General features: G+C 40.2%; 1 protein-coding gene across 1 annotated transcript; it reads left to right on the top strand.

Moving 5' to 3' along the window:
- The first annotated feature begins 370 nt into the window (after positions 1-370).
- On the top strand, positions 371-20372 carry REEP5 (receptor accessory protein 5). The gene is made up of 5 exons (XM_027671175.1): positions 371-596; positions 668-761; positions 10747-10885; positions 16185-16353; positions 17812-20372. Exons 1-5 carry the CDS (start codon positions 479-481, stop codon positions 17859-17861), a joined length of 570 nt encoding a protein of 189 aa, XP_027526976.1. The 5' UTR covers positions 371-478; the 3' UTR covers positions 17862-20372.
- The last annotated feature ends 3742 nt before the right edge of the window (positions 20373-24114 follow it).

Here is a 24114-nt window from a genome sequence, read left to right as displayed (position 1 = left end):
GGGCTGGAGCTGGCTGCGTGCGCGCCCTCCTCCTCCTCCTTGCCGTCTTTCATACAGGGCACTCGCTACCTGACCACTCGAACAAGGCGGACATTCCTTGCAGGGATGTATGTTCTAGGCCCCACATCTAACATTAAAAATCGGTCCCTGCCGGTGCAAGGAGGGCAGCAAGCCCGGTTCCCCTCATCTCCCCCCCCCCCCCCCCCACCCCCACCGACCGCGGCCCGGGCCCCCCCCAAAGGCCCCAGGATCCCGCTTTTGCCGGGCGGAACGGCCCCCCCCCGACTCCATTTCGCGCTCAGAGCGGGCTCGTAGCCGGCGGAAGATGGTTCCCCGGCGCTCGCCACCGCCCCCGGACGCGGCGCCACAGGGACGGGCGGTGGGGGCCGGGGCCGGGGCGGCGCCTGCGCTGGGCCGCAGGGAGCAGCGGGGCTGCGGCGGAGGGCGGGCGAGCGGCGCCACTACCACCTCCACAGCCATGGCCGCGGCGATGCGGCAGAGGTTCGACCGCTTCCTGCACGAGAAGAACTGCATGACTGCCGTGCTCGAGCGCATCGAGGCCAAGACCGGCGTCAGTCGCACCTACATCGCTACCGGTGAGCCCCGCGCCTTGCCTGCGCCCCGCTCCACCCCGCCGGGAGCTGACGGCTCTCTGCTCTCTCCTCAGGCATCCTCGGCGCCGTGGCCGTGTACCTGGTAGTGGGATACGGCGCGTCCCTGCTCTGCAACATCATCGGCTTCGGCTACCCCGCCTACGTGTCGTGAGTGTCGCGACTCCTACCCTTTTTTGCCGCGTGTTGCAAAATCAAAAATCGCATACCTCGCGGTTGGTGCCAAGTCTGCCAGGGTGGCATCCCCAGGGTCGTGCTCCGAAGGGTTGTTTTTTCCCGCTCCCCCCTTTCCCTTGGGATGTCCAGGTGCAAGGTGCTGAGGACGAGACTTCTTCCACTTCTTCCATCTGGCGAGGGCTGCGTCGTAAATTACCGATGGGAGACGCTGGGTAGTTTCCACTCTTGATAAACAGATCCCGTAGCGCGTTGCATTTTGGGTTGGGGTTCACAGCATTTTCATCTTCAGGGTGAGATAGATCTTCAGGTAAGCTGGGTCTTACCTGGCTGCTGGTAACAGGAGGGAGAATCGCTGTAGCAACGCTGTTCGCTAAAACTCGCACTGATGTTTTAGAGTTGAGGACGCTCCCGGGTGTCCTGGAAGGCGCTGGTGCAGTGCCGGCATCTGTAGATACAAAGAACCGGGTAATGTAGCGGGCTGGGGTCAGAGGTGTATTAAGGCGTGCTATTTACTCCAAACCCACCTAGCTGATGGGAAGGTGGGGGAAAGGAAAAGACTCTTGAGTGTAAAACACCTTAAAGTGCTTCATTTTTCGAAGGAAGGCTTCCTTAGATATTCTTCAAAACAAAATGTGTTAACCTTTCACATGCATTATATTGTTCTTAGACCAAAATATCTTTCCTGTTAAGACCACAGTGGAGTATGTTCCAAACTCCTGCAGAAATGTGCTAAATAAAACCTTCTGTGTGTAACCTAATACACTCATAAAATGGAATTCCTTCCCAGCTGTACTTCTGTATTGTTGAAATACAGTGCTTGCCTTTTATGTAACTATTTAAATACAGTCAGCAGCTTTTAAAAATATGTTGTCTGTCATTGAATCCTGAGCACGTCAAATCCTGATTCCTTCACTTTTATTTTTTCAGTGATATGAGAGATTGACTTAGTTTTAGACTCTTGAAACATCTTATGGTTGTGATGCTTAAAACCAACCAACAGTTTCTAGTGTTTGCTGATTTAGGAGATCACAGACGAAGAACTCTGGAGCAACTTAAGTTTTGTTTTCTAAAAAGTAATTTTTAATGAAAAATATTGGTCAAAAAGTATTTCTTTCAGTAAAATCTGAATGTGAAAATATCAACCAACAAAGCTTCAAAACCTTCACAACAAAGTTGTGTAGGAATTACGTTTATGTAATATTTTGTGTCTGACTCAGGTCACTTTTCAAATTACGTAATTACTTTGGAAAATCCTATTTAAATTTTTAAATTTCTTTTGAAACTGGTTTGGGATTGTATCTTAAATCTTCCAATATGCAGTGATGGTGAGTAAATTGATAAAACAAGCTCCTAGAACTGCAGAAGCAAGACAGTAGCAAATTGAATATGAATTAATAGGGTTTCTCTTCCAATTTTTTTTTTTCAAGTCTGAAAATTTTTTAAAAATCCTTTTGTAGAGTATCTACTCTTTCTTTTTCGTGTTGGAATGTGGTTTTAAATGTGTCTTAATGTGAAAAGCTACCTCCCAGATGTTAGTACTGTGGGATGTTTGTTTTTTAACTCTTTTTTTTTTTTAATAATGGGATATTGTCTTTAGTTATAAATTTTATTTAAACAAAAAAATGTGCTGAATAACACGCACGTGGATACAATGCCAGCTCTGTTTTTTCCAGCTCACGCTCAGGTAATGCTTTTCTTTCAGCTGCCTTTTTAGTGCTGAAATATTTATGACAAAATTATATGAGAAATTTTATGAGAAACTTCTAATCTTGAGTGAAAATCTAATTTAAAATGCATGTGAAGTGCTGCATGCCAGTGTCCTTCAGTGGCAGCCTGCAGACAGGTTCCAGCCCATGGAGCAGTCTGCTGACAGCACAGGTGGGCTTAACCTCCTCCCTAGCCCTTCCCTCCCAAATCCAGAGCTGGTACGAGACGTTTTCCCACGTTTTGCTCTGCCTGCTTTTGTTTTTGCTGCTCTGGATCATGTACTGCAGTCAGGGTGCTGTCCCCTGTGCTTATAAGGCATAGAGACCCAAAGCACAAAGAGCGCTAGCCACTGTGGTTTGCTTATTCCTCTCTCCTATTTTGCCTGTCCCCCTTGAAAAGGCAGCTGAAGAGCCTACTATATGAACTAACAGTGGTGATTTTGCTTCCTAGCATTGGACAGAAAACAGTTTTCAGCTGTTTTCATTAGCTGCACATACCCCCTCAAATGCTCTTGCTGTAAAAGCTGTGGCTTCTGGAAGAGATCAGGAGCTGTAAATGGAATGTATTGTGCAGAGTGTTAGTTTGATGTTTACACAGGTGTTTCAACAATGGACCCAAGCCTGAAATGTCTCAGAAAGGTACTGAAAGAGAAAAACCAGATTACTTTTCCCCAGATAACTTACTTTCGTCTCTTGTGGAGTAGGTCAGTGTATCATTTCTCCATTGTCAGTGACTGAATTGTTTAAACTGGGAAATGATGAATCATAGAATGGTTTTGGTTGGAAGAAACCTTAACCGTCATCTAGTTCCAGCCCACCTGCCATGGGCAGGGCCAAAGTAATGGGTCCAGTCTCTCTTCAGCAGAAAAGATACTTGTAAAGGAGTGGGACAGATGTCTGTGTTCTGCAAGAAACATCACCTCCTATCCTCGCTGTTGTTTATAATGGCACACAGGCTTCCAGGTGGTTGACCCACTGGCATATTTCAAATCTGTTTTACTGGGAATTCAGTTCTGGGTTACCTTGGTCATGGTAGTTTTACTGTTCATCTCTACACCTGCCTGGAAAAAAATATACTGGAAACAAAACAAACCCTGAGAAGGATAACTCAGCTCAGATTTCTTTCTGTTCACACATGAAACCAGGACAGTTTTGTGGGGGTGCAGGTCCCTGCCTGTCAGGCCTTGTGTAATTGCAGTTTATTTTCTTTGGTTTATGTCACTCTCTGTATTCATTGTCAGTGTGTGCCGTGCAGCAGATGAGGAATTCAGTGGAGAAAAGCTGGAGGCTGTGGCTGCTGGGTTAGACAGCAGATGGTGTGAAGGGGCACAGCTGCAGCTGCACTGCTGCCCACTTTCACATCACTGTGGCACAAAGCCAGTGCAAGGGGAGGGGGCAACTCCCTGCTTAATGCCCGATACAGCTTCTGGCAGGTACAGCTGTTTCCCTCCTCATTCCCCCTTGTTCACCTTCAGCTTTGCTTTGTACATGATTTAAGTGTTTTTATCCATAGAGGAGACTCTTCTTTAGCAATACAGTCAGAGTCTGTGGCGTGTCACAGCAAGGGCACCCACCTGAGTCTCTTAACGCAGGCAAAATTAATCTGTAGTTTTCTGGCTATTTCCCAGTAAGTCAGTCAGTGTCTCATCTCATTCCTGAAAATTTTCTGCAAGTTCTGTATGATGAAACAGAATAATTCCTTTAAGTTGAAATCTATTATTTGTTTTGCAGACTCTTGTGGAACAAAATTGAAAAGTTTTGGTCCCCAAAAGTAGAAAAGTAGACCAGCATTGAAAAGTTTACCAGGAATGATAGAAGCAACTTTTTATACTTCTGGCAAGCAATACTTCTGCACAAGGCAATGATCTGGCTAGTAGATGGAAAAAGTGAGTGTTGGCAAGTAGGTAAACACCACTGCCAGAGTTTTCACTGCTTCTCTAAACTTTCCAGAGCTAGCGTGTTTAAATGTAGCTCCACCCATAGCTAGTAGTGGTTAACTGCCTCAGAAAAATTAGAGTGCGAGCAGGAAGGGAGCCTTTGATGACTAAGAAATGTGTGCAAAGGTTTGCAAATTTCGTAAGTGCTGTCATGGTTGGTGTAAAAATTGCTAAGTTGAAAATAGCTGTGGGCAGTGAAATGTCTGAAATTATTACTAGTGTCTTCAAGGGACAAAAGCAGTGTAGTACAATCATGCCTCTCTCTGCATTGGCTAATTTTATGCTATTACTTCACTTTAGCTGTTTTTACTACATAAATGTTGTTCGTGGCGTTTTATAAGCAGGAAATAATCTACGTTGGTTGTATAGAAGTGTAAACACTCAAGCCAAATCTTAATTTGAATATTGTTGTGGTGTCTTGAGTCTGTCTCCTGGTTCCTCTGCTTCTTTCATACCTTTAAAACAGGAACATCGCTTTTCTTTGGTCACAGTTATTTACAAAACATAATCAGTCCTGCGTTTGTTGAGAGCCAGGGCAGCAAATTTGCTTTCTCTTGACAAGTTTTGTGGCAAATGCTTGCTTTTTTCCTCCATGAAAAATGATTCATGATGTGCTAAAGTTCAGAAGTAAAGCTCTGCTGCTGCTTTATAAATGTGATTTGAGAAAGCTGGTGTATCTAACCAGATTCACAACGCCCAATGTAAATATAAGCAGAAAATTTCCAAATCCCCCTGCACATATGCTGTTTTCTTTAATGACTGATAATCTTTTCATGGGGCTTCAGACACTAAAAAGTAAAATTTGACTTTTTTGTCAAATATTCTGCCAAATCAGTTCCTCCAAGAGTGCTCACTTTTTGTCTTTTAGGTTTTAGAGTGCTTTGTTTGAAATAATAGCCGCCTTAGCTGTATTTTGGACAAATTATTTGCATTCTTTTCTAGAGATAGCAAGTGGTTAAGTGCAGAGAGTCTAATATTATGATAGCTGTAGGAAGATTTGAATTTTTCTTTCATATCTAAATTTAGGCTAAAAATCTGAAGATGTTTGTTATACTGATGGATCCACTCTGAATTGAGGCACTGACAAGTCTGAAACCCAGCAATAGAGCCAGCATGTGTGTGGGAATGTGTTTTGGGGAAGCTGGTTTTGGCTTGAGTCAGATCTGGGGAGCTGGCTCATTGGTTGGCCCTACAGATACTTGTTCCAGGAGAAAGGGGGCCAAGAATGAACAGAAAACAGTGAAATAAAAGTATCGATTTTTTTTTTTCTCCCAGGAACCTAGTTTTGTGCTGAGTTAACATGTAGACTGTGGGACTCGCTTCACTGGTGGGCAAAATCATGTGTGGTCCTTTTGCTGCCTTAGTCTATTTCCTTTTAAGAAATACAGAGAGAAACTTCTATTACTGTCATGTAGTTTGTTGGTGTACTCCAATTATGTTTGTCCCTGCATGTACAGTGAAGCCTCTCCTTGCTCTCCTTCATTAATTTGCCTGCTGCCATCTGCTAGGTACACAAACTTTTGAGAGGAGGGAACTGGTAGACTTAAACTGTAGCAGCTGTGTTAAGTGCCTTTGGCAGGAAGATCTTTTTGATATCTGTAAGTGCATGGGTCTGCTATGGCAGACAGTGAGGAGGAGGAGGAAAGATGGAAGACAGAAGGCTGATGGATGAAAATATAGAAGCCAAAATGATAAAGTGAATCCAAATACACACGTACTTGTGTCACTGAAAGGACACGAGATGTCGCAGAGGCAGCCTGCCAAGAGGAGTTTGGAATGAGGATGACAGGGAGGCACCAGGCTGTGGTGCAGTGGATTGTTGACTCTGTGGGGGTGTCTGGGTAGATAGCTAGAAGTAAATTATTTTATAACCTGCTCTAAAGAGGTGGGGCAGACCAGTAAGTATAAGCTCTAGAAGTATAGGTAGTTTCAGGGTTTTTAAAATTAAATGCAAAAAAAAAAAAGGGTTATGCTTAGCTAAAAGGGTGATAAATATGCCTGACTACTCATTCAGTATATCACTGATTAGAAAACTGAAGGAAAATGGTCCAGTTTTTCCTAACTACAACATGAGCACTGGGTTTAAGGGAGGCTGATCTTTTGTCTCAAGCTTGTTGAATGACTTTTGTATAAAGTCATCAGGTACACCTTGTAAATTGCAGGGATAAGAGTGGTTACTTCAGATGAGACTACAGCGCTACAGTTTGGCATTTCTTTAATTCTGCCTCCCACATCTGGGTTCAGCTCAATAACCCTCCCCCCCCAAATTCATAACTTAACCTGTGAGTACTATGTGTACGAATTAACTGTAAGCAATGATTTATTATTCCAGAGCTAGTTCAGGAGTAACAGTCTTCTTGGAAGAGAGTTGATTTTTTTTTTGTTGAAATGAGTCAGATGCTTTAAGTGAAAGAACTTGGCAACTTACTAAAATTAGACTAGTTTGTGTTACTGTCACATAACAGGATAAAGTAACCACACTTGATCTAGCCCTTAGTTTGACTGATTCTAGGATGCACAAGGTCAGAACTGTGCCCATGCTCTGATACTGTAGCTACACAGTGACTAGAAGCCCTGGGCTTCTTTAGAATATGACAGTCCATGCTCTTTCTTCCCCATTGGCACCACCAGCTAGAAGGGTTATCAGGGAACAGATCTGGCTGAAAAATAAGCTTTTCTTGTCTCTCCATCTGTCTGCACAAGTTGCAGTGCTGGCCCGTGGCAGGCCCTTTTCACTGTTGGACAGGCATTTGTATTTAAAATAACTGAGCTATGATATTTACCACCCGGTATACTGGAAGGTGTTCCTAGTGACTGCTCTTACCTCCAGTGTGCAGAACTACTGTAAACAGTTGTTTGAGGCTTTAAGTCCTCTACAATTAGTGTGTAAGCACTATAAAAAAAATCCTCTGTGATATGTAATTACTGCACATAAGTAACATGGAATTTAGTCAAATCAGCATTAGACAAAACTTTTAAAAAATTACAATATCACTTTTCTTTTTAAATTTGAAGCTATATAGGCTTTGGATGGCCCTTCATTTATTAGGAAGTCTAAATGTTATGAGCTAATGAGATTGACCTAATTACTCTTGCAATGTAGAAATAACTTAAAAAAAGGTGATCCTAAAGCTGGATGTAGTGTCAATGCCTCTTGGTTTGTATCTTTTCACTCATTGATGGAGATTGCATTTTGAGTATCAGGCTGATTGCATTTTGAGTATCAGGCTGATTGATTAATGACTTAAAATGGAGAAGAATAAAATGTTCTCGGCTTGAAGTAATGTATATGGTGTCTCTCCTAAGGTTAATTGTACAGGACATTACACCAGGATAATACCTGTAGAATAACTTAAAAAACTAAGTTTAATTATGGTGTGATTCTTATGTTCAAAAGAGTGTAGTTATAAATGGATAAAACACCCTATCTGTTCAGATATCCTACATCATATATTCAGATATTCTACATAATATATCAACATAAGATATCTGTGCTTGCTCTTGGACAAGTACTATTTTCTGTGACTTACTTTTGAAATAGTGTGTAAGCAGCAAATGATGGAGATAAATAAAAGGGCAAAAGTTAACAGGGACATGTTACACTGGATTTCCAATGACAGTCTCATCTGAGGGATATATTTTCCATTCAGAAGCAGAATATTTATAAAATACTTGCTGTTCCTTGACTCAAACTTTTATTCACTGACATTCTGCTGTATCTACTTTTCCTTCCTCCCTCTCTCCCTTGATTGGGACTGGAGACATAGCTACCAGGTGCAGCTTGAGCTGATGTGACTGTTACCTGGTGGGTGTGGTAGGGGTCTGCATCTGACCTGGTGCCTACCTGGATCAGACCACTTTACAAGGAGGGGAAATGTGCATTTCCCTACAGAGCACAAGAAAACAACCACGTGTGGATTTAGAGCTACATCAGCTGGCTAAATCACATGGGGTTTTGCCTACTTGTAGTACTGCTGCTTGTGACTCTCTCACGATAAAAGCATGTTGTTCACGTATCCCCTTAAGGAAACTACAGCAGCAGATAGTGAACATTCACAGGGAGCACACCCCTGGCATGCATTTAGGAACTCTAAAAGGCCATTTGTTTCTACAGGAGAGAAGATAAAGAGCATGGGCCATTAACACAGTGATATGCCATCTGCCCTTTGCCACAAAATTGGAGATTCTGAGCTTTTTCTTTTTATGAAAACTGATTTTTGTGACTACTGAGCATTAAACAATGCTCCCTTAAATCTAAAGCCTTAAATGGCTTTAGATGGTGACTAGAAAAGAGCAAGACTGTTGGCAGTTTCACTGCAAAACATTTTCTCACGAACACCAAACTAGCATGCTTATTGTGGTAAAATAAGCCATATCCTGTGTACCTCTATTGGAGAAGTTGTCAGCAGAACTAAAGAAACTCACATGGTGAATCTCTACAGCACGTTTCCTTAATACTGAGAAACTTTGCAATTAGTTCCTTTCTCTGCTCCATTTATCCACCACTCATTAACATCCCTATTAGTCCTTGTACTTTTTCTTTCCCTCCAGAAGTACAGTTTCACACCTTGGAAATAGATCAATAGCCCTCTTCCTCAATTCCTGTGGTGTTTCAGGGTGGGGTTTTTTTGTACAGCCCTCTCACCTAGTGTTATTACAATACTTCAGAGATGGGTGGGCATAGAAAAGATGTGGTTTATAGTGGGAGCAGGAGCAGCTGAAGTTGGCACTGTGAGCAGACTGCTTTGGACTCCTGTTGCCTGACACTGAGTGTTTCTTAATAGGAAAACCTGTTCTTCCAGTCGTGCTGATGCTGTACCTCAGTAAGATTGCCTTATTGTGCACAATGGGGTATGGCAGGGGCTGCTGCTTTTCCCACTGCAGGGCACTGATGACCACCCACAAACCCAAGCAGAAATAATGTATAAGTTAAGTACCAAATCCTCTTGTTGCATGTCAAAGTAACTCAATCCAGTAGCTGTACCAGTTCCCTCTGCAAGTGGTGATTCTGCCAGTGCTTTTGCCATAACATAAGGCATGTCACATAAATGATTTCTTCCAACTCCCCCTCCTTCCTCCATTATGTACAGAACCAGGCAGTGACGGAATCTACAGGGTTTCTTAATTCACAAACCAGGAAATGGACTTAGAGCCAACTCTCTGATCTCTGTTTTGTAAACCTCCCTGACTCTCAACCTTTTTTAGGGAACTAACAGAAAACTTTGCACCTCTGATGTATCCCATAGGTGCTGCTTCAGCAACAAAATATCTGAAATTAAAGGAATAAGTGATAGAAGAACTGAAACTAAATTCATTAAAATGAGTCTACAGATTTTAATCCTATGGCATGACTGGAGAGGACAAATGCTTTTTAATACTCTTAAGCTTCACATTATCAGGCTTAGATTTGCTAGCACTTCCTTTTAAAACTTCTTACAGTGCTAATCTGGAACTTAGTGAGTCCAGAGTCTCCACTTAACTACTTTTACTGAAGAAGCATAAGTGCATCTTTCAGCTCCCAGTTTTCCAAAGTGTATAAACTTGAACTGCATTCTCCTAGCAGCTGGAGAACAAAAGCCGATTAAATCATTATGCAGGAAGTCCAATACTTTACTGGCGGTTGCTTCACCCTGTTCTTAATACTGTAGCCCACATCAGAGTTTGCAAGTCCTGTAGGAATTAATTTTTGGATCAAAACAATTGGCGATGGAGATAATTAGTCCTCGATCTCCTCTCCTTATGTAGACTGACTTAGAGCAAATCTTATGGATAAGTTTACCTTTTCAAAGAGGAATCTAGTGTATGTACATATAAGTAAATTTAAAATGCTATTTATTAGAGCTAACTCTGTAAAAAACCAGAGATTAGTGATGACAGTCTTGTATCCCTGTAGATGCTGGGGACCCCAAGTTGTGCAGCACTGAAGGTGCACGCTGTGCAAACCTCTTCTGTAGGCAAGGTTACCCCATTTTGATAATTTAAGCCATTGTAGGATTTTTCATTCAAGGCAACAACTCTATTAATCACTCCTTTACGACTGTCTAAGAAGGAGGGTGGTCCTGTTAGTTACAGGCAAGGCCAGGCAGGTGTTGTGATCATACTCACACAGCTTGAGTATCTTTTCTTTTTGAAGTGTGACATAGGGAGAAGCTTGTCTGCTCGAAGATCTGGGCACATGGTCTGTATGATAGATACTAACTAGTTTTCTTAGAGTAATTAAATTATGAGGATTCACACATAACAACAAATCATAAAAAATTCACCATTATAGATGCTACTGTTCTGCTCACTTGTTTGTTTTTTTTTTCCTTGCAGAATCAAGGCCATTGAAAGTCCCAACAAAGATGATGACACACAGTGGCTGACTTACTGGGTTGTGTATGGCGTTTTCAGTATAGCTGAATTCTTCTCTGATATCTTTCTGTCCTGGTTCCCTTTCTACTACATGATGAAGGTATGTTAGTTCATGTAACCCCTCTCCTAAAAAATGAGACCTTTGATTTAACGTCTCCAAGGATGGATAGATGACAGCAGATTCATTTGGAATCATTCCAGGGTCACACCTTATTTTTAGATGCTGGTTATGTGTAATTTAGTAGTACAAAAGTGATCTGTTTACAGCTGATGGTTTTGTGAGGCAAGAGGAGGAAATTGAGATGGGTGGCAGGGAAAGGTCTGCTGTGTTTTAGAAAAAAAGAGAGTGTAACTGTCCCATAAAGAAAAACCCCAAAGACAGTTCTTGTGTTCAGGTGAATGGACAAAATGAAAGCACATGGTAAACCCCACAGAGTGGCTCTACCTTTGCTTTAAGTGCATTAGTAAAAGTGGAGAGTAAAATCACAAAGGCAGCAAAAGGAGATATTACCATCTGTAGTGTGGGAGAAAAGAAGGAAACTGCACCACAAGAATAGTTTGAGTCCTACAGACTTAATTTTTAATTAAGCCCAATTTCCTGAAGGGAATTGGTAGGTATCAGAGGAGCTCGTTGCTAATGTGCATTTGTTAGTGTGGTTTGACTACCAACAATGATTTGGTTAATGTGCTCCAAGCTTTGTTTGTGAACTAAAGTGTCAATCAACTTTAGCATGTTAAATTATTCTAGGAGATAGCTGATTACTATGTATGCTGTTGCATAGAAGATATTCTAGCTTGCTGGAGAGTCCACTGTTTAGCTTAAAGAACTGTTACCTATTTCCTGGTTCAGTGGGCTGTTCTCTTCCTTCTCCTTTGTTTTGTTAGCCTGGTTTAGTCCCATTGAATTCTTGAAAAGGATTTGCTTAGCTGATACTGTAGTGGGGTCATTTAAAATTTTAATGGTAATACCTGATGATGCCTAAAGCTTTTTCCAGGAAATGCCATATTTTGTAGGCAAAAATTGACTTGATTGGCTTGATTACACCTCTGCATTGTTCCATTTGAATCTTTAACAGACCTCAACTGTGACAGTCATTTGGAACTTATTTCCTTATTTCCTTAGCTCCCTAAGAAGAAACACATATTTATACTACTGCTTCAAATAGTATTCTGGTCTGCCTCACAAAGTTAATTCTCTCTTTTCCCCCCCTTTATTTTTTCCTTTAATGAAAAATGAAAATAGGTTTGCAAAATGATTAAGCTTAAAATGGAAAAGTTTTTAAGAAGAATCTGCTAATGTTGAAGTTTAGTTTGGGTAACACGTGAAAGTTTTACTGGTTTAATATTTTAAGACCAAGCCCAGTAGTGATCAAACTACAGGTTCTTCTGATCTGAATGGGATCCAGAAGGATTGGCACTGGAAGAATCTGTTCTTAACCACTTAGCGCTTATTTCACATCCTCAACTTCACTTTAGAGTTTAGCAGGATTATGACTTTAACCTATTGTCTTCAGTGGTGTATACTCACAAATCTGAACTCATGGAGTGCATTTTCAGAGCTTCTTTTATAACTTCTTGGTGGTAAAAGGTGTGGCAATGATTTCTTCCCGCCACCTCAGCTCTCTTTCTGAAGAGGGCGCAATTGAAATTCAGGTTGACCCAGCAATTAAAGACCACAGATGGCTCTGATAAAACTGTACAAGAAGTGTCACATTTACATGTACTGTTGATTTAAGAGAAAGGTACTTTTTCTCAGTTCTGCAAAAGCAAACACAAGGAAGCAATTATGTAATTACACAGCTTTCTGTGTAATTACCATAGCTGCAGAAGGCACAATAAAAGTCAAGTATTTACCCTCAGTAGTGGTTAGTAGGAGAGGTTTGCTTTTGTTATACAAAAGCAGCGAGGTGTTCGCTGAGAATCAGAAAGCATTGCTGACTGAGTGGAAGGATGGAAGTTACTCCACATGGGGAAAAGGAGGAAGCAGGGGGTTTCCACATTTCAGTCCATCCATGAACTCTTGTAGTGCAGCTTATGATGTCTCCACATCTCTTTCATGAAGTAGAAGCCCAGATACATAATTCATGAAAATTTCAAGCTTGCTTTCATTTTCAAAACGTCCTAAATTTTGAATATTCACATTTATTTGATACAGCTTGCAGCTTTCACTCCAGACTGAGTTTTGGTTGCTCAGTATTTCTAAACACCTTCTTTACACCTTCAAGTTTTCAGCACACCGGATTTTATAGGTGGGAGAAAGGCATGTTGAATAACTCCTTTAAATATGTTATGATATTTGTATATACTTTTGTTCTCCACTTAAAAATGATTTGGAGATTTCTTGGATTTTGTGGGCTTCTCTTTTTTTTTTTTGTAATGCCCACTCCTAATTTATCTGTTTTGGGTTTATTTTTATCTGAAGCAGAGGACATGCATGCAACTAATGATTTCATGTGTATGTGATTTGTTTTTAAATACTTCTGTTAATAGTTTAAACATTTCTGTGGCATTCAGATATTAAAGCACAGTAGCCAGTAAAAGCAGCAGTTTATCATCCTAGGAATATTCTTGGTGGTGGGAAGGAGAGGGACTCCTTGATCCACTAACAGTTTTGTCTCAAAATACTAGAATGCTATTTCTGAACAAAATTAGTAGCAGACACGTCATGCTGGGTGCATTGTGCAAACCTCTGCTACGAGGCACTCAGCTCAGAGCAATACAATTGTTAACTGGAAAAAACCCCCACAAAATATGTTCTTTGCAATTCTCCAGACCAGCCAGAGGAGGGAATGGAATTCAGGCATTAAAGTGACTTCCTTGGGCAGTCACTTGAGCTCAGTCTAACCCACTTGGATCTGCTCCTGGCAGCTGTTTTTGCCCTGACAGCACAAAATGGAATACAGCTGGGTTTGACACTAGAGCTGCTGCTGAGAAACACAGCAAGCATGGCCATGTCCAGCTCCAAGATTCTACAGACAGAAGACTATCAAAACCCAAGAACATATTTTGTGGGGGTTTTTTTGCAGTTAACAGTTGTACCACTCTGAGCTTTCTGGGCCTTCTTACAAGCCTCTTTATTTTTAATAGCCTGTATTAGTTCAGTTTCATGAGAGACAAAGGGAAAATAAATTTAAGTTAGCAGTCTGACATTCTCAAGGTTTGAAAAGACTGAGATTTGCAACTTTGTTGTGTGTCCTCTAGAAAATATGTACATGCATCTGTTTCAAATCAGATGTACATTTCAAAAGTAATAGATATTTGAGAAGAAGTCTGTAATTGATTTTTTCTTGACTAGACTAGGACGAAGCTGTAAAATCAAGTTACTAATTTTATTCTTAGACTAGAAAAGGGAAATTTCAATTTCTCTTAGTTTCAGAGGAAGTTGGACTCACATCTGAGAGTTTCTTCTATAACAATGGAGAACTAACATTTTTGTGTATTGGGAGAAGTAGAATAACTATTGGCAATTGACCAGATATTCTTTAACAGGAAATAAAATCAGTATATTTCTCAGCTTTTAATGAAAGATAACATAAGACAGTACCATATACTTTTCCTCTTATATTAAGTTCCAAATAACAGAAGCTTTTGAAAATTGATATGCTATCGCTTTTCGCCTTTATTTTCTCTGACCACATTTAGTGATACTTCATTAGTTGTTGCTTACTGGTGCATGTTGAATTATTTCTTGTAATTCATTGAAACGTGCCTGGTGGGACACTTTACTTTGAAAAACCTTTCTTTATCTTCTGGGCAAACACTCCTTTAAGTCATTCAATTCTGACACCATGATCCAGTAGTTTAGAGAAGAAAGCTTAAAGCTCACCCAAAAGGATCGTAAATTGGTTCGGCACTGCAGAGAAGACACAGGCAAAATTTTACAGTTGGGAAGAGCAGAACCTACAGAACATTCAGTCTCAATATCCCTTATTGTGAAAGAACAGAGGGGAGATATTCCAGAATATTTGGAAGTCTTGCTTGAAGAAGGCTGTGTGTTTTGTTTCCTTTCCACCCAGAAGTGTGTGAAAATCCTCAAACACAGAATCCTGCCTGACGTGAAAACAAAGCAATTTTGACAGAGGCAGAGGGTTGTTTTGTTTTGTGGTTTAGGATAAGATAGTCTGTGAAAAGCTGTTATACCTTTATTTTCTGGAGAGGTTTTTGACATGGAATAATATTGTACTATTTATGCATTGAAAGAACTGTACAAACGCTGAGAAAATGTACTTAATTTGTTGCAGTTTTATCCTGTAAAATAATTTTATATATATTTTCATAGCTCAAGCAAATTTAGCTATGGCACTTGTGTCCCTTAAATGTTTGCTCTTGCTTTGCATACCTGTCTTTGTGTGGTGTATGGCAGTGAAACTGAAGCCAAATAGAAGTGCTTCAGTAGTAAAGACAGGTATTTGTAGTACATGTAATAACTGTCTTTCCAGTCCCCTTTGTAAGATGCAGAAACTTCACCCCACATACTATGGTGTTTTGTTTGTTTTCCTCTAGAGAGCAGATGGTGTTTATAAAAGCTATACCTAAGCTGTGCAATCTAAAAGCACTAAACCTTGTCTGTGCACTGTGTGTAGCTTGGATATATCTCTGCTCCTGGGATACATACAGTCCTATTCTTTCCCCCACTGCATTTTCAAAGCAGGAAGGCAGAAGGGACAGGGAAATGTTTTGTCAAATTTAAGTGATTTAGGGACCCTGACCTTCAGTCAGGTCTGTGCCACATGTTTTAGAAATGTTCAGGTTTTATAGTTCTATCTTCAAAAAGAAAAAAAAAAAAAAAGTGCATACAGTCTTGATGCACCTGTACCAGATTAGATTTACTGCTACAGCCTTCCTCCTTTATTCTATCACTATCCATGAAATTGAGACCCCTGGAGGCCTAGTGGTTAGCGTGCAGGACTTTCACTGCTGCGACCACGGGTTCGATTCCCCGGTCTCCTGGCCTGATGGAGGTCGTTAGCCCTGTGTGGCCATCCATCTATGAGAAGGACACTCTAAACAAACCTACGTCCTGAGGACCTCACTGCCATTGTCCAAGCTTGCTTGGCCCCAGCAGATGAACCTTAGGATTAAAGGGTGGGCTCAGTTCAGCGCAGGCTGTGTCTCACCTAAAAAATCCATTGCGCAGGCTGGAAAGGTAAAAAGACCTTTCCCCAAATCTTCGTTCGCGAAGATGGGCCATTATTTATCCATGAAATTATTCCAGTGTAAAGATTCCCTGTCTGTAACTATTCTGTAACTATACTGGTGTGCGCACTTATTGAACTGTGACCATGCAGAAAGAAGGGGATGGTGTACTGTTCTGAATGTGCTCAATTCTGTGGCAGTCACGGAGACACCTTGTCTCCTACTCGTTTCTGCCACTTAGGCAGTTGTTCTTGCTCTTGCAGTGTGGCTTCCTGCTGTGGTGCATGGCTCCAAGTCCTTCCAATGGAGCAGAACTCCTCTACCATCGGATTATCCGGCCTTTCTTCCTGAAGCACGAAGCTCGACTGGACAGTGTTGTTAAAGACCTGAAAGACAAGGCTGCAGAGACTGCAGACACCATCACTAAAGAGGGTGAGCAGGAGACCATTCACTTGTCACATCAACTAGGGGTAATTTTCCTGGGCAACTCTATTATTTACAGTTAATATTCACTGTTTAGAGGGAAAAAAATTGTAAGAAGAATACGTAAGTTATAATGGAGAAAGTAAACTTGGGTGAAGGTGCCAGGAAATGAGAATTGCAGTGGATCTTGCTGGCTAGAATTGCAGTTATGCTAGAATGAGTGGAAAAAATGGTATAGCCTGTGTGTCTTCCCACCATACATACCACTATAAATATTCTCCCTAGAGGCAGCTCCAAACATCCTCACAAGATATCTTTCATAAATGCAGTTATTGTTTCAGTGTATTCTTATATCTCCTAAAATAATGCCTCAAATGCCTGGTAGTATAGAAGGGCTGCCAATTATATAATAAAGCAATTAACTTCAATAAACAGCAAAAGGGGAAATGAAGCTTTCCCATCTATATGTTTTTGTACTTTTCCTTCCTCTGGAGATCAAAAGATACTGAGCCCACTCTTAAAGAAATTGCTTTGTTTTTATTTGGTTAGAATAATTATTATCATAGCCTGTAGGTTGTTAAATTTTTTCTTTTATTTCCTTGCATTCTACAGTGAACCCTTGTGCTCTAAAATACCTGATAATAATTTAATATTATTATTATTAATAATAATAATAATAATAATAATAATAATAATAGAAGCAATAATAAGAAGAAAAGAAAATTTATTAAGTAGCTAAAACAAAGGTTTATTTCAATTTCATTTGAAAGGAATTCTATTTAAATACTATTTCAAAGCACCTTAAGTCTCCTTTCCACCAAACAATGCATGCAGTCTCATTTCATCTTTTGAACTTAAGCAGTTTTCCTGTCTGTTTAAATGATCTGCCTTTCCCAACCATGCTTAGAAATTTTACTGCATGAGTCTTCTTGAGTCGTCATTGTTAGGCACGTGTCTTAATTAATGTTCTTCCACATTGCACATGGGATTTTCCTGTCCTCATTTCATCACTTATTCTTTCTTTTTCCTTTTTTTTCTATATAAAGATTTCCACATATAGGGTTTTTTTTTTTTTCAAGAAATCATGTGCACCCATATGCATGTACACAGACACACTAACTTTATTCCAACCCTGTTTTATCATTATAGTATATTTCTTGCTGTATGTCTTTAACACTACAAGCAGCTCTGTTTTGTCAGTACCATAGTTGTAAGTCAGTCTATGATGTTTATTGTGCTGTTCCTTGCTTATGTTTTACTTCTTAAAATCTTTTTCTGGTCATTTTTATCACTATATCTGTGTGCATGTGTATACAAAAGCTATGATTTTATTTTGTGTTGTGTCTCCTTCAGCGCCCATATTTTGTGACCTAAAAGGAAAATTATTTTATTAATGCAGCTCGAGAACACTGGGTAGCCCACTTTGTCTGTAGGCCTGTGATTAAAATTCCTTTTATTTTCCTGTAGCCAAGAAAGCAACAGTGAACTTACTGGGTGAAGAAAAGAAGAGCACTTAAACTGGATAAAGTTTCCCTGCCGCCTCCTTTGTGAAGCTTGATGTTACTGGGAACTGTGGTATAAGTTTAATAATATTGCCTTGGAAACATTTTGATATATTAAAGGAATGTGTTGTAAGTTTACTTACTACTTTGCTGTGTCTGATAGAGAGTATGCATTTTTATTTAAAAGCAATGCAGTGGGCAGCATCTGAAGCTTAATGAAAATATTTTCTTCATCTTCATGCAGAAGAAATCTTTCAGTAATCTCTTTCTGCAGTAACGTAAATAAAAAGTATATATCCCTCAGGCTCTGCACTTTAGTTGTCTCTTTGTCAATGAAATTACTCTTAACACTTTGACTGTGGTACATCCGGTAGCACGAAGCTGTTTTATAAGGAAAATACTAATCTGAATGGATCTTCTCAAATATACAGGGAATTATTGTTAGAGGTGGCATAATGGATGTATTTCCCACCAGTAAAGCTGTAAATTATGAAATTACATGTTCTAGGCACCTGATTATAGAGATTATTCACCACTGCATGTTTTGTTGTAACACAGTATTTGGCACAGTTGTGTGTATTCTTCAATGGATAAATACTAAATATAGGAAAGAATAACTTCATTGAAGTGATCAAGCTTATATTAGTGTGAAGTAATTTACCAGAAATGGATGGATTAAGTTGCAAAGATTAGCACAAGATGACTAAAGTACAACTCCTTGCCTATTCTTGCTAAATAAAGTTGTCCTCTAAAATTGTTAATAGAGCTCCTTTTCAGATCACACTCAAAAAACACAAACCACCTTTTGCCAAGGAGTGATACCATTAAAAATAGTTTTTCCTGAATTCCCATTAAAATGTCAACTGCCTTAGGGGTCAGTCCTCAGAAATACATTATTAATGGGATGGACTACAATCCTCTGAGCTTTTGCTGCTTACAAAAATCTTCAGTCTCTTCTGACTGTACTAAGAACAACTTTTCATGAGCACTAAAACTTCCTGAATGCAGATGCTCTTGTTGCTACTTGACATTTTCCTGGCCAATCAGTAAGAGTGCAACCAAAGTTGTTAAGAGAATAAGGGGATTTTTTACAATCAGGGTAAAAGAATATATATATATATATATATATATATATATATATTTAGATTTGCATCTGCATTTACTCTTTCACAGTGCAGGTTTTTTTCAACAAATTCAGCATGAATTACTGAAATCTCCCTGTTCTCATCTCCATTCTGGTGTTTGTTTAAAGCCTACAGTACTGATATGGCAGTTCTTAACTCACAGAATATGCAGAAGGGAAGCTTAAGCTTTTAATGCAAGAAAAAGTGATTTACAGTCCATGACCTTGAATTCAAAAGATTCAATCTTAAAATAAACTTCTGAAGACTTTTGGCTTTCTGCAACAAGTTGGTGTAGCCAGAACTGCAAAACAGTGAAGCACACAGTGCAACTCAGCAGGTCAGTTTTAACTTTGAGAGATATATTTTATAAGAAGGGATGTAAAAGTGTCCCAAGAGAAAGCATTTTAAGCTTTAAGCTGGAAAACAGCCCTTAGGGCTTCCAACTTGGATAGGGAACCATGAGACCTGCTGTACCTCATGTTCTGTAGGACATCATGCTGTTTGTCATTTGAAGGAAAAAATGTAATATATCACAGCTAATCATTCCAAGACAACTTTTTTTTAGGAGGGGATATGCTGAAGAGGATGAAGTTTACAGCAAAGTTGTAGATGTAAACATGTAAAAAGTCTGAAGTGACTCACCATTTAAGTGGTTTAATTTCTTGTCTTATCTTCCTCTGTTGTAAACCCACTGAACTTTTCTGTAAGCCTCACTAAATCCTACTCCTGTGTTTTAAACATGATCAGCTGTCAAGTGGCCACTATAATTTAGTCTCACCTCTTGAAATAAGAAGTAAATAGATAAAAAGAAATTAAGATACTTAATAGTCTATTTGATTTTGGTGCAAAGCACTACATAATTTACTTATCTAAAAGCTATGATAAATTTTAGACTTTACAAGCCTAATGAGGTCTGTAGTAGAGACAGGACTTACTTTTCATTTCTTATACTACTCAACAGTTCTTCCACTGTTATTATGGGGATAAAAAGTTCTAGATAAGTGTTAGGTAAGTGCTAAAACAGTCCCTTGCATCTCTCTCAGCACTTAACTGGTTTTAAATAAACTTCTTGTCTTTACAACTTGATATTACCAGCATGTATATTTAGTGCTCTTTTGTCAGATTTCTACTTGAATTAGAAACACAATCTGTTGTTAACAGAACTTGATCTTGGTTTTTTGCCTTGATGCAAGTAGAAATGACTGAATTTCTGCAGCAAGTTATCCTTTCCTGCAAGTAACTCCTGCAATCCACTGGGCTGGCCCTGCAGATCAGTGCTTTTCTTTGTGTCTTCACAACATTTAGGTGCAAATGTTAGTACACAGATCTACTCCATGTCTATGCTGAAGTTGTAACGTGCTAAATAAAAATGGACACAAATAAAGAGATTCTTATGGGACTAGTATGATGTCTCAGTATTTCTTAAGAGCCTTATACCTCAACAGTGAAAACCTGGTTACTTTAGGAAGGCAGAAGGTCTTTACAGGGGCTTCACTTCCCCCCGCCACCTGATTCATTACTGTGGAACTAGTAGAAACCTCTCTAAAAGCCCAAAGGAAGTAATTCTGCTTCATGGCAACCTTAGGCAGCAGTTTTTGAACATCAGGCCTTATCAAAGAGTTTGGAATGCAGATCTCTTTGCAATAGTGAGCACCACAAGCATCTGTCTGTGCAGCTGCCTCTTTCTAGGCTTCATAGCCTGGCTTACCTGAGGAATTGTCAAAGTTTAGTGTTCTTTAGAAATGTAGAGAGGAAAAATTGTAAAATACCTGGATTTTGACATTTTTCCTCACACATTGGTTTCCTAGTGTCCCATAAATGACCAAAACAAACAATGCTGCACCATTATTTGTGGTGGTGGGCAGTGGTGCTGTTACACTTAAGAGTTCTTTCTATTACCACGGTTAGTAGGACATTTCTTCTGCTTTTCCAAGCTCAGCAGAAAGAAAAATAAGGTCAGAAAAACATAAAAGACCCCCACAATGATAACATTGCCGCTAGTGATAATAAAATGAAAATTCTTCAAACCAAAGCAGGATAGTTAACAAAGCATAGAAATTCTTGTAAGCAGTCTAATATTTGTCAAGTCAAACCCTTACAACTTTTTCTAATTTTCCAGTCTTATCAACTCCTTAAATAATCTGAGAATCAACTAAAATTATTATAACTAATTCCTCTAGTCACCTCCCACTCCCATTTCAAATTCAACCAGTTCCTCTTGTGCAAAGGAGGAAGAAAAGAGTTGCAAAAAAACAAAACCACAAATCTTTGTAGGTCATGAGAGACTGACAGTATTTTCTGTAAACTGCATATCTGGCAAATATCATGAACATCAGTCTTGTCTTCTAGAGAATTTGTACATTCCAGCGTGATGGAAGGAAACAGTACTTGAGGAATGACAATGTAGGACCACTAAGGAAGTCCTTGGTTGTGCAACTTTTTGCAAATTAGGTTTCCTGCTGGTACATAAACTCTTAAGGGATTTGGAGCAAAAAATCTTCAGATGACCACATAAACTCATGATCTGGTCAAGGAAACATAATTGAAGATGAACATCTTTAAATTCAGCACAGTTTGGAATGGCATGTAGTTGATGCCTTTGCTGAGGTTATGGAATTCCACAAAACATTATATTTTGTGTTACTGCATCTTTGCAGGAGAAGAATTCTTTAAAGATTTCAATCAGACACATCTGAAAAACAAACAAAAAACTGCACCTAAAAGAAATCCCAACCCTTGATACAGAAAGAGACACAGATGCTGTTTCATAGGATATAGCACTCCAGTGCAGGCTACTCAGTTCCTACTTGGAATGTTATAAGGATTCTGAGCTCACATGTCCATTTCAAATGTTTAATCTTTGTCTAGGTACCCAGAAAACTGTGTAGGGAAATAACAAGTGTATACTTTTAAATAACTAGATTAATATCTTCTGAAGTGACACTAGTTCAAAATCCATATTCCTCCTGTCTTGATGGAGAGTAAATCCCACTCATTGATGCATGCCTTTGTTAATAGTGCCACGTACAGGAAACCACGGGCCACTGTGCCTTTTTAGTAATGATGCAGCACAAGCAAATCCTCACAGAAAACTGTCAAAGCAAGGCAGGTGAAATAAAAAGATGTCCGTCATCACTCAGTTTTTCCCTCAGATTTTTTTTCTTTTAAGTCATAGCATTGAGCCCAAAAGTTGCAGTATTTCTGCATTTTACAGAAGCCTTGTCTGCCCTTTCAGTCCCAGAACGTCCTGTAAGTATCTGCCCTGTTCCCAGAGCAGGAACTGAGGGGTGAAATTGAGAGAAAGGTGCTGAAGAAGAAGGCAGACCTGCAGAATAACTTGACTTAACTATCTTGCCCTGCTTTTTTTAAATCCCCTAGGGAACATATGCTACTCTTACATTGATGAAATATTTGGGTGGGCTTAGAAGGGGTGAACTTGACCTTGGACACTATTGCACAGGTTATCTATCCATGGATGTGAAACACATGGTGTGATTAAGCCAAGTGGTTAAAGCCTCTCTGGTATGGTGGGTGATGACTGAAATGTAAATATGGGGAGGCTGGGCAGTGTGATCACATCACACTCCCCCAAATCCACCAAGGCAAGTGCCATGTGCTCACAGTGGTGGGAGCAACCACTGGAAACAGCCTCTGTGCTCCAGGACACTGCCCAGGATGTCATCCTGGGCCTTGGAACACAAGTCTTATGGAGACACAACACCCCAGAAAGAATGAAGTCAGACAATGGGGCTCATTTCCAAAACAACCCCAGACACTTGGGCCAAAGAGCATGGCAGTGAGTGGGAATATTACATTCCCTATCACACACCAGCCTCTGGTAAGGTCAAAGGATGCAGTGGATGGTTAGAGACCACACTGAGAGCAATGAATGGTGGCACCTTCACACATTGGGATGTATATTTAGCAAAAGCGACCTGGTTATTCAACACTCAGGGATCTGCCAGTCAGGCTGGCCCTGCCCAACCTAAACTTGGTGCACTTGGTGGGTTATCCAAGAGGATGGAAAAGTCCAGTGTGTGTCTCAAAGCCAATGAATTACACTGTATGATGTTAATTACTGTGTAACATCGTGAATTACCCCTTCTATGGTGGCTACATGCCCATCACCACACTGGGCACCTCACAGTGCCCTTCTGTGACAGGCTGAATTTGGGGATCTGAACCTGATTCGCCTTTTGGTCATCACCATTTCCCATCACCACACTGATGGAGAATGGACTGTGACTGAGTCCCACCACCACACACCACCTTTCCTGCCTGAAACACCATTCTGACAGATGGAGCCCAAGGTCACACACTAAATGAAATCAATGGACTTTTACAGGGATTGTCCATAGACTATGGGAATATTATCTGTTTGTGTATATAAATCCAAAGGGAGGTAAGTGATGGGGCATTGGGAAGTGTGGGACCTGGCATGACGTAAATTATATGGAATAAGGTGTGCCTACTGTCCTGGTTTCAGCTGTGACACACTGAATTTTCTCCCTGACAGCTGGTACAGTGTGGATTCAATGTGAACACACTGTTTGTTCCTGAGCAGTGCTTCCCTTAAGTCAAGGATTTTTCAGTGCCTCATGCTCTGTCAGTGAGGAGGTGTGGCAAGAAACCAGGACAGGTGACCCAAACTGGTCAAAAACATCCATACCACAGGAGGGACTAATTACTGTTGGGGATGGGCTGGGCCTCAGTCAGCAGGTGGTGACTGATTGTATTGTGCATCACTTGCTTTTCTGATTTTTCCCCCACCCTTTAAAAAATTGTATTAATAATAATTTTTATTAATTTATTATATTTTATTTTAGTTACTATAATTAGTATAATTATATTTTGCTTTGTTTAAATTATTAAACTGTTCTTACCTACACCCATACATTTTTTATTTCCTGATTATCCTCCCCTCTGTCCAATTGGGGGTAGGGAGTGAGGGAGGGGCTGCTTGGTACTTAGTTGCCAGCTGGGGTTAAACCTCATCCAGTCTGGCCTTGAACACTTCCAGGGATGGGGCATCCACAAGGTGTATGGACAACCTGTGCCTCACTATGCTCATAGTGAAGAATTTCTTCCTAATACAGAATAGTACAGAATTAAGACAACTGCTTCACTAGCATAACTACATGGTT

The sequence above is a fragment of the Neopelma chrysocephalum genome, unplaced genomic scaffold (assembly GCF_003984885.1).
Source record: "Neopelma chrysocephalum unplaced genomic scaffold, ASM398488v2 Primary Assembly neopelma1_97034, whole genome shotgun sequence".
Lineage (NCBI taxonomy): Eukaryota > Metazoa > Chordata > Aves > Passeriformes > Pipridae > Neopelma > Neopelma chrysocephalum.
Note: the sequence above shows the minus strand (reverse complement) of the source record. Positions and strands in the feature narration are given on the sequence as shown.

What these genes read in the sequence shown, in the direction of transcription:
- REEP5 (XM_027671175.1), top strand. Translation starts at nt 479, where the DNA reads ATGGCCGCGGCGATGCGGCAGAGGTTCGACCGCTTCCTGCACGAGAAG. An exon ending in CTTTCTACTACATGATGAAG is followed by an intron (nt 10,886 to 16,184) that starts GTATGTTAGTTC and finishes TTGCTCTTGCAG; the next exon opens with TGTGGCTTCCTGCTGTGGTG. An exon ending in AGACACCATCACTAAAGAGG is followed by an intron (nt 16,354 to 17,811) that starts GTGAGCAGGAGA and finishes ATTTTCCTGTAG; the next exon opens with CCAAGAAAGCAACAGTGAAC.